We start from the raw sequence: 10,918 nt of genomic DNA, 5'->3' as shown, positions 1-10,918 counted from the left end.
GAAATGATCTTACATAATTGTGTATCCATAACCTATGCCAAAAGGCTTAAAATTTATCTTGTCTACTTTCATGAGTCTAAAAGTTAGCCTAGATATGTTTTCTAAACTCTCTCCTGTCAATAGAAATCAGCTATATAGATCTCACATATCTTAGGATGAAGTTCTGCAAGTTTCATCTCTCTCCACAGATTATCTAGTTTAGACGAGGTGCCTAATAATTAGACTGCCTGCTTTATTTTGATCATTCAGATTGCTGCATTTTTAGAGGGGTAGAATTAGACAAAATGTCAGGGTGAGAAAATGTACACATGCAGCAAATGATTATAAAATGAGCAACAGCTGAACCAATTAATTTTTTTTAAAGTCTGTAACAAATGTATTACTTTTTTATGGTTTTTTTCTCTTAAACAAAGCAATAAGTTTCTCATGGTTTCAAGAATAAATGAAAACATGTACAAAAGTTCAAGATTTTAACTGAGTACCAGACCAACACACATACAAAAAGCATAATTTAATTATTATTTTGCAGTAAGCATTAACAATGAAATTTAACTGTCACAAGTTTTTATGAATATCTAAAAGCCTAATACAAATATCCAAATTATTAGTAAAGATTAGTCATTTAAAGTATTACCAAGAAGATGTTCCATAACTCTGCATTAAATACTAACAAGCCCTTCCTAGAAGAATAAGAATATTAATTTACAGTCATTCTTTCTAACAATTCTTTGTACAGTAAAAAAATTAGTGTTTTTTCTCCTACCCTTTCCCACCCAACCACCCAACCAAGTTTGCTCTGAGACTGAGCTACTAGCCAATCAAGCCTGATGGTAAAAATCCTCTCAGTCAAACGTCCAAGATCTCAGTTTTAGCATCTAAAAATGCTCTTTGGGATTAAAATCCGTGGGTTTGTGTAATGTGCAAAGTGCAAGTTTTCTCCAGTGCCATCAGAAGTGTGTGCTGCTAAGTACTTCACCACAGAATAAGACAATCAAGACTCTTCAATTTCCTATAGCTCTGTTACAGACAAATGTTACATGATATTTACAGGAATGACAGATCAAGTGGATTATACACCCGTGCTTATTAGGTCAGGTAATTTCTGATATCATCAGGCCAAACCAATGTTTTTATTCAAGTTCTTCAGTTTCCTCTGTAAAAAGGTCAGCCAAATCTGCCACTGTCAGAACTGAGGCTTCTGACTGTTTCATGGAAGAGCTCGTGTGGCTGTGGGAAAAAATTGCATCCAGACATCAGAGTAGGAATAAACTTAATCAACAAGCTGTGTACACTGAAGACAGACAACACTGTTCAGAATCAGGTAACTGTTCAACTTTGAAGCTCAGCATGAAAACACACTTTCTACAAACACCAATCAGCTACTTGTATATTCTGAGTAAGATAAAAAAATCCATCTGCCGTGTTTAACACTGAACACTGCAAAGGCAGCAGGACAAGGGATAACCTGCTTTGCTCTATTAACACTTCAGGGATTGGATTAATCTTTCAAGCATAAAGTTTGATATTACTTTCTAAACATTAGCCCTCATTGGATTATTCAACCACTGCATATATCTGAATTCTATATGCAAAAGTAGTGCTGTGTTACAGATCTGTAAACCAATTCAATATTTTTTTCAATGCTAAAGTTGAAGTCTTTCATAGCTACAGTCAAAGATATAGACAAAAAATTTTAGTCTCTTAATTGGTAGCAGCCAAACAATAGGAAAAAAACGAATTTACTTAAACTAAGACCTCCAACTAGGTCTGTTACGTGCAACAGCATAGTTAGAGGTACAAACCTCTTATACTTTCTGCATAAAGAATGTGAATAACACTTTCATCCCACTCCCAGACTACCACTGCATAGAGATTTTGAAAGTCTAAACATGGTGAAAACTGCTTACTGTGTGCACCAGACTGACTAACAAGTTAGCATCTGGACAACTCTTGCATTGACTGCAAAACCAACCAGTGTGCCACAGAACTCACAGACCAGGTTTGTAGAATTTATGATAATGAAAGGAAGAATTAATGTTCTATATTAAAGCTTGTAGCACACTGCTACTACAGTGTCACTCTCAGTATTATTACACTAACTGCAGTGCTCTTATACTAATGGAAGCAGGTAATCTGGAAAGATAAATTGTAACAATTAATTGAGCTTTTAAAAAACATGTACATAATGTAACTAAAATATTCCTCAGTGAATCAAAATACTTTAAGTTTCAATTTAGTGGAGCCAGGTTATAATATCAATTTTTCAAGTCATAAAGCCTTTTTGTCAATCAAAACAATTTGAGGGAAAACAGTTTAAGTCTATATGTAAGATATACATACCTAACTGTAATAAAAGTATGGTTGAAAACTGCTTTTTCATTTTCAGTGCAATAAAAATGTTTAAAAAAAAAAAAAAAGAAAAAGCAACATACCTTCTATCTACAGTTTTCAGCATAGTCTGCATTCTCTCTTCTATTGTTGCTTTTATCAGGAACCTATGAACAATGGTAGGTCTGAAGATGTTCAAAAAAAAAGGAGAGCAAGATTAGAAGTGAGCAGAAGTTATATTGTTATTGTGGAAGTTCAAAGCCACACACTTGTCTCACACTAATTATTGTAAGAGTAGTAAAAAAGTCTGTATTTTATGACAGGAATATTACATGGTGAGAAATAACTTCCACTGACATTTAAGGATACTTCCACTTGGCTGGATCACATACTAAATGGATATATGCTGAATTAACTATAATTCTAAAGCAGATTCAGGGGAAAGTTCTCAACCAAGAGTGCTGAGTCTCTCAACCAAGAGTCCTCAAGAGCTTAATCTGTAATTTAAAGAAATTGCTTTAGCCCACTGGTTACATGCAGTATTCAGACTGCATTGTTACAAGTCAATCCAAAAGACAGAGCTGTGTGATGGATAATTAAAGCTAACAATAATGTTCCTGAAGATGTCAAAATAATATATATATAAAGTGTCAGCAACTCTAGTCAGTAAACATAAACTTGTAAATACTCCTAAGACATAAAAACCAAGACATCAATAAACAGAAAATGAGAACTCCACTCACTAAACAAAATTTTAAAAAAAAACACCTCATAAAATTGAAAAATCACCCCAGGCTCCACAGTATAAATATTTTTCAAGATATGAATCCTTCAAAGTGCTTGGATGGTTTTCAAATCTTCAGCTGAAACTTTGGCAGACAACATTAGGCAGAGGAATTCTGGGGAAAAACTGTGATTCATAAACATAGTCCTACCCAAAAGAGGAGAAATAAGTAAACTCGACTGAACTGGTAACAGATGCACCAATGAAACTAAACAACATATTCCCTTATGCTCACTGCTCTTGAACACAGCCCTTTTTCGTATCAGTATTACTCTCAGGAAGTACAACATACACTCTTGCTGCTTTTATTCCAAAGTTTTAGCCAGATGTTTTGTGCCAACATTATGTAATATTATAATGCAGGCTGTTGCAATCAATCTTTCTTACGCCCTCAGTTAATTCAAAATCTTTATCAACACACCCAAATATCCACCTCTTCATAAAGTCTTTCACATATATGCTCATTCATGCATTCTCACTTTGTTTCCAGAACATTAAAATCATTACTAATTGGGAATACTGTTATTCCAGAATTGATTTCAGCCATTTAACTTCATGTTGTAGAAGAAGATTTTTTAGTTCTTTTTTCAAGTGACATGAAACCTAGGGAAAAACATATACATCTTATCCATTCCAGAGAAACTTTCCAAAAACCTTTGCTAAATGTTCAGTACTAGTCAAGTAAAATCTACAACACTGGAACAAACAGAAGACAAGCAAACTCATTAATGTCTTCAGAAAGATCCAGACAGGGGTGAGGGCAGAACTACAATGCAAAAAATAGTAATTCTCAAAAAGTGTGTGCTATAACTTTTTTTGGGGGGAAAAAAACCAACCAACCTCCAACAACTTGACCAGCTAGAAGGAGCCTCTCCAGGACACTAGGACTGTGCCTGAACTTAGTCACATATAACCTAATTGGTGAGCTGCTGAGACCTGCAAAGCTAAGACATTTCTGGACACGCTTACAAGCCAGAACTTCAAAATTAAAAACTAAGGCATCAGTGGCACATAAGAGATTAGCAGTTGAACTAGGTTTTTCAGGATTTTGAACTCAAGACACTGCACTTTTCCTAAATGCCTAAGACCAATTCGCTGCTCCATCTTACCCCCACTGCACAAATAAAGCTCCCTAAAATAGACATTCTGTGTTTTCAGCTAACTTTTTAAAATTTACTTTCATCTTCTGTCCCTTATATGATCATCTTTAAAAACAGGATTCCTATAAATACCCTCATCTCCAAAACTGAAGTTGAGTGAACTAGAGTTATTCTGATTACAGTATGCAGTTCTACTCTGGGTCATATCTAAATCCACTCAATGCAATTTTAACTCTTACTTTGTTTGGCCAATACGATGCACTCTGCCAATAGCCTGGAGCTCATGTGCAGGATTCAGAATGGGTTCCACGAGCAGAACATGAGTTGCCTCTATGATGTTGAGTCCATTGGAACCAGTGTGAAGAGGCAGCAGCAAAATATTGATGTTGGGATCGTATTTAAATGCAGAGAGATTTTCCTAAAAAGCAGAGTGACAAAAGTTCCTCAGTTAAGAGTGTGGGAGATATTTCTATTTTCAAGAAACTATAGCAAGTACTACAGGCTCCAGAGTGACAATCATGCAGCCTAACTCATCCAGGACCTGTCATCCCCAGAACAGCTACTTGAAAGTTATCAGGAAGGCAAGAACTTCTTGTCACATTGATCCATGTGCCTCATCTTAAACATGCATGCCAATGCTTCTGTCTCAAAAGTGAACGTAGTGTTTATCTCCAAAGACTTTAAATTGTGGCTTTTGAGCTTATGATTTTCAGAATCGATGAGACCAATGCTTCTGCCAAACAAATATGCTGGTCTTTCAGTTTCTCAAACAAAAAAATGAAGTAAGAAGATCTGTAATTTTCACCCCTTGAAATAATTTTAAGAAAACTATCCTTTATGTACCTGAAACTTACTAATTCCATTGATCTGGGAAAAAATCATGTTGTTGTCATACAAAGCTTTTGAAATTATGTCCAACACATCTTGCCACTGTAAAAAAACAAAGCACAGTCAAATAAAAGCACACAACAGAAGTAACTCAGTATTAAAACCAGCAATGACAACTAAAATATTCTAATATTCTAAATATTCTAATTAACTTCCCTAAAAAAGAGTAGATAAAAAGGCCTTTCAAAATATTAGCATTTATAGTTTGTAAAAGGAGAAAAAAAAAAGAAAGATTTGTGTGCTAGGAATTGAATCTTTCATAAAACTAAGTAAGAAATATAATTTAAAAGATCAGCTTGAATAAAAGAAATTGGTAGCCATCACAAAATCAGTTTTACAATATATCAAAAGTATTGAGATGTTACATTTTAAAATATCTAGAATTTCTAATGCTCCTATGCAAATGAATCTGCCCTTCAAGGAAACAAGCTTTTGCATCTGTTGACTACAATCATTGTTCATGCCCCAGTTACATGAATTGCTCTACAAATTCTCGAAACAATCAAGTGGCTGTGCAGAGTGATTCAACTGTTTGGTAGCTCAACTAATTCCTGAAAATAGTCTGACCTCTTTTAAACACCCACACACATTTAAAAACAAAACATAAAAATGGTGATTAATACCGTTGAGAAAACCAAGGATTTAGCTCCCGGATCTTTAAATTGAATTTTCTTCAGTGTTCGGACCACAGCTTCCACTTTGGTGGAGTGACTTCCCTTTGAAAAGTTGAAGAACAGCATTAGTAAAGTAGGATATTAAACAACTCCTTCCACGTTTATTGTTTTATTAAACCGTATTATCTTAGGACTCTTACAGATCTTACACAGATTTTAAATTAGCAACCTGAAGGAAAGGCTGTTTGCCTTCTGAACTGGTTTTAGACTGGTTTTTAGACTGGTTTTAGACCTCCCTTGTAACTGGCATGGGATCAAAGATGTGTATGATAGGACTTCCAGCACATGGAGGAATACCATGCCACACAGGCACCTCCGTGGCTCTGCGTGAGGCAGAATGGATGGTCCGCACGGCACGGTTGCACCAAATATGCCAGCCTGGCCTCCTGAGGTTTACTTTAGTGGTACAGTCTTCAAAGAAAGCTTCCAAATGCACATTTAATTTCCCTCCCTTCATACCTCTTGAAAACTGGCAATGAAAAAATCTCCCTAAAACCTCTTCCTGCTGGTTTTGTTTCTGATTATGGCAGCACCAAACTTACGCTCAGTACTATGAAGCTTGCTAATTGTATTTAAATCTAGCAAAGGACATCAATGGTTAAAAGGAAAGCTTCTACAATCAGTGATAAAAGGAACACGAGGGGGAATGTGGGTCCTCTCCTGAAGGCCAGAGCACCTCTCCTATGAGGACAGAGAGAGAGTTGCGGTTGTTCAGCCTAGAGAAGGATTTGGCAAGACCCTGCAGTGGCCTTCCAGTACCTGAAGGGGGCTACAGGAAAGCTGGGGAGTGGCTTCTATAAGTGTGTGTAGTGACAGGATAAAGGGTAACAGATTTAAAATGGAAGAAGGTAGATTTACATTGGGTATTAGGAAGAAATTCTTCTCTATGAGAGTGGCAAGACACTGCCACAGGTTGCCCAGGGAAGCTGCCAATGCCCCATCCCAGGAAGTCTTTCAGGACAAGTTGGAGAGAACATAGAGCAACCTGGTCTAGGGGGAGGTGTCCCTGCCCATGCAGAGCGGTAGGAAGTAGATGATCTTTAAGGGCCCTTCCATCCCAACCCATTCAGTGATTCTATGATTCAAAATAGTAAGAAATTAAAAAAAAATAATTAATTCTTGAAGGATGGCACACTGCAGTCAAAGCACTCTTCACATTCTGTATTCAGAATTATTTCAGTGCCTAATGAATCCAATATTACATTCTCTTTTCTTGTACACTTTGCTTTCTGAACTCCTTCCTTTGCCCTTCACTCGGTAAGAAAATTCAGAGAAACAGTTCTTTAGGTTCTCTATTCCCTTCGCTATGTACTTCACATAACAGCAGTTTTGCCTAATGTGGTTTTTTAAGTAACACTTGTTTAATTTCCTTACTAGTTCTTATGTGCATAGTAATTTCAGGCTGCACTAGATTCAGCGGGACAAGCATTGTTTTATTTCTGTCTGCACCTGTCCTCTGAACATTGAACTAAATATGTTGGCGTGCTACAATGACAGATCAAATGTACTCAAGTTATGCTGCTTGCAGAATTGGTGGAAAAAGATGTCAGCAGTCTAAGCACAAGCTGGGAACCAGGGCTGGGCTGCTTGATCATTCATGTTATGGAGCTAAATGAATGTTCCAGAAATACACGTAAGAAACTTTCTGTAGACTTTGAAATCAAAGACTGTAATAAGCAGTTTTATTTCCCAATGCCTTCCATAGTGATTCCATTGCTGTGTCAGAGACACAGAAGTAAACACCACCTTTCTTTCATGGTACATATGTTGCACCTGGTAGACATTAACACTGTTTCCAAAAGTCAGATAGGCAATTAATTAAAAATGCTTAATTAGTAGGTGTTACTATCTGCAAGAATGAATGCCACATTCGCATTTCTACAGCAACTGACTACCAATCACAACTGCCTTCAGTTAGGAGATCTGAAAATTTTGGTCTTTACTATTATTCTTGGGTCATTTATGTTCTTTTCTGATTCCACATGATTCAATGATGACAATACTTGCTAATCTGCTATGACTCTTTCCTTCGCTGACATTTTTTGGACCTCACCACAGGTCTTATTTTTCACTTCAGTCTTCCTGTCAATCAGGTGTTACAAATATGACTTTATACAAGATCAGTCAGAGGAACTACAGCGAAGAAAACAGAGCAATGAACACAGTGGTTCCAGTCTTTTTATTCTAGTTTTTTAAAAAAAGAACGAAGTGTGCAAAGTTCTCCATCCCTCCACTTACATTATATCAGATAAACTATATTAGACACATCATTGAGCTAGCAATTGACCAAAGCTTTGATTCACAGCAAGCAAGAAATTTCAATTTTGTTCTCAATATTTATGGAGAGATGAAACTGGTAACAGTACCCTTGCTGTTATGAGTTTTTGGTTTTCAGTCAGCCTTAAAAAACTGTCACCCTACTCACTCATACACATCAAGTTCATAATTTTGTGAAATCCAGATTACTTACAAACATATTAGCTGGTTATAATTAATTGTGGAACAGCACACATTAAAATACGAACAACTTCTGTCTCAGATGAGAGGCTAGCAATGCCCACTGCAATAATGGCCAGAGACAAGAAGCTTTTACAGAATCAACACATGCAGGGGTTCCAGTAAAATAGTTCACACTCAGTGTGAAATGCTCCCTTTTACAGCAGTCCTTCTGCATCTATGCATTAAGTTAAGATTGCTGTTGCTGATACAGTGAAGAGCAATATGTGTATGCTCTTGCATAGAGAGAGGTACTGAATATAGAAAGAGACCAGAGGAACTGAGAATGTTCAGATGAGATAAAAGCTGAACAAATGGCACAATCTTCATATACACATACACAGTATAATATCATCTCAACCTCTGTATTCTATTGAGACCATATTAAGTTAGTTATGCTTCATTAATGGTCCTCAAAGGAATATGAGGTAGAATTTTTTATCAATGCTACTTGTTTTGATAGTACGTCCAATGAAGCCAAAAGTATAAACAGTTAATTTTTTGTGAATGAAGAATGAGCTTTTCTCAACATGGCATGTGAATTCACACAGAATTCATGGTTTTGCTTTCTCTGAAGTTTTTGATGCAGAAATACTTCAAGTAAACAATATATCCCTTTACATGGGACAGAAGATGACATGCTCTTGTGTTTTATTTTTGAAACTTAGTTATTCTATTTATTTTTTATGCAATTTATTAAAACATATTTGAAAATTCCTTGTTCAAAACAGTGTTTTTCTAAACCATCTTCAGAAACAAGCATGAAGTCCTGTAACTAGCACTTCAAAATACAGCTTATTTACTCCCCCTGGTGCCACATGTTGCCAACTACTTCAAATAATTTGTGTTAGGAAGCATCTTCTCATACAGTGGAATTCCATTTGTCCAGAGAAGGTGACATAACTAGTGTGAACGTGGCAGCACTGACTTCTGTACGGGACAGTAAACCCAGTAGTCCCTCAAGGCTGAAGAAAAATATTGCTCAGGCAGGGAGCTGTTTTAAGACCAAAAGCCACTTCCTGATTCAACAATGATCTTTTCAGAAGATACATGTATTCAGTCATTATGGCTTCAACAAAATACTAAGAAGTGCAAGATGCAGATAAGGCAAAAATCACTAATAGTTTTTCCAAAGATTTCCTTTTGATTTTTCGAACAAAACAAACAATCAAAAACCCCCAGAAAGAATACTGCTGCAGAGTATTCAGCTGCACAGTATCAACACTCATCTAGAATATGGGGAAGAAGCTTACTCCACACAATTAGATCAAAAGAATTGGGGATGAGCCTGAAGAAGGTGGCCTCACAATTATGTTAGAGTGATGACATACTTGCAGGGAAGAGAAGAGAATGTCTTCAACATCACACCAGAGAAACCTTTCTCCAAAGAGCAAATTCATGGTCAACAGGTTCCAATGAAATGCACTGGTTCTGATAAATACTATTAAATTGCTTCCAGTTTTCTCTACTCTGATTTTATTTATTGATGAAATAACTTTGGGTCAAGTTATTGAGTATGCTCATTAGATGTTAGCCAGAGGAAGCACAGATATATGTTCCTTCAGGTTTTAATGTTTACTCACCCCTATTTAAGAAGTAGGTTTTTTCCCTTCCTAATTATGGTTTGTATACCAATATTATATAAATATGCAAAATGCAGAACAACTACTCTACTTCTCAGGTAGCTCAATAAGCAGTCATGATAACTAATCTAAAAGTCAGAATCAGGATTTAGTTTGTCTGTCTAACAGGGAAGACTTGCCAATTTAAAACAAATCATTGTAACAGCTTTATAGTACAGGGCAGCTTTCCCAAACTACTCATGCAAAAACAGCAAAACTACACCTCCAAAAAGCAAAACTACCACAACCTATAAAACTTAATAATCTGAATACAAACAGCTTTTATTTCTAACCAGTATAAAATACCTAAAAAATAAATAACTAACCATAAGTAAAGCTCAGCAAAGCTGTCCTCCCACAGACACCCCAGGACAACATTACTTTAACATGTGTCATTTCGTAATCCATCTACAAGGCTCATTTATAGAGCAGGTGTTAAAAAGATATCCCTTCTTGCACCATTTCCTTTCCACACAGTTTTTTTTTCCAAAGCTCTTTTAAGTTTTGAAAAGGTAAGTTAAAAACAAACCTTAACCCAACCCAAAACCTGTTTTACTTGACAGGAAAATCCGTAGCCTTCCCTGGGGAGGGATGCAAAAGCACTAATTATACTACAAGAATGGCCTAAATATATCACGTCCTATTCAAAAGAAAAATAACTATACCTCTTATAAACTAATTATAGAAGTGACCCTTTTTATAAAACTACATGGTAGATTCATCTGCCTAAATGCAGCGTGCAGGAAAACACAACGAATACACACTGCTGAAAGTTTTGGCCATAAAGCTCACATAAACAACATACCTTGACAGGAATATCATCATCCTGATTTGCAGTTTCTGCAGTGAAGACATATGATATTTCTTTATGAGATGTTGTCTGCCTGCAAATGGCACATTTAATTGAGCTCCTGCGGGTTCCAACACTGTACTGTTCTATGATGATCGCTATACACTCGTTACAGAAGCAATGCCCACATGTCAGCACAGCCCACTATGCAGAGATTAAAAAAATAAAAACACAAC

At 36.2% G+C, this 10,918-nt stretch overlaps 1 protein-coding gene across 1 annotated transcript in view; it reads right to left on the bottom strand.

Annotated features, from left to right (window-relative positions):
- Positions 1–212: 212 nt before the first annotated feature.
- The window catches only part of SHPRH (SNF2 histone linker PHD RING helicase), a 43,989-nt gene continuing 33,283 nt past the window's right edge, over positions 213–10,918 (bottom strand). The window contains exons 25-30 of the mRNA XM_030447521.1: positions 10,698–10,886; positions 5,724–5,816; positions 5,056–5,142; positions 4,452–4,630; positions 2,433–2,513; positions 213–1,227 (exon numbers count right to left, since the gene is read on the bottom strand). Coding sequence (XP_030303381.1) covers positions 1,131–1,227; positions 2,433–2,513; positions 4,452–4,630; positions 5,056–5,142; positions 5,724–5,816; positions 10,698–10,886 — 726 coding nt within the window. The 3' untranslated portion in view covers positions 213–1,130. The remainder of the gene's footprint in view (positions 1,228–2,432; positions 2,514–4,451; positions 4,631–5,055; positions 5,143–5,723; positions 5,817–10,697; positions 10,887–10,918) is intronic.

Source organism: Calypte anna, chromosome 3, assembly GCF_003957555.1.
Source record: "Calypte anna isolate BGI_N300 chromosome 3, bCalAnn1_v1.p, whole genome shotgun sequence".
In the NCBI taxonomy this organism is placed as follows: Eukaryota; Metazoa; Chordata; class Aves; order Apodiformes; family Trochilidae; genus Calypte; species Calypte anna.
This window is presented reverse-complemented; position numbering and strand designations above follow the sequence as displayed.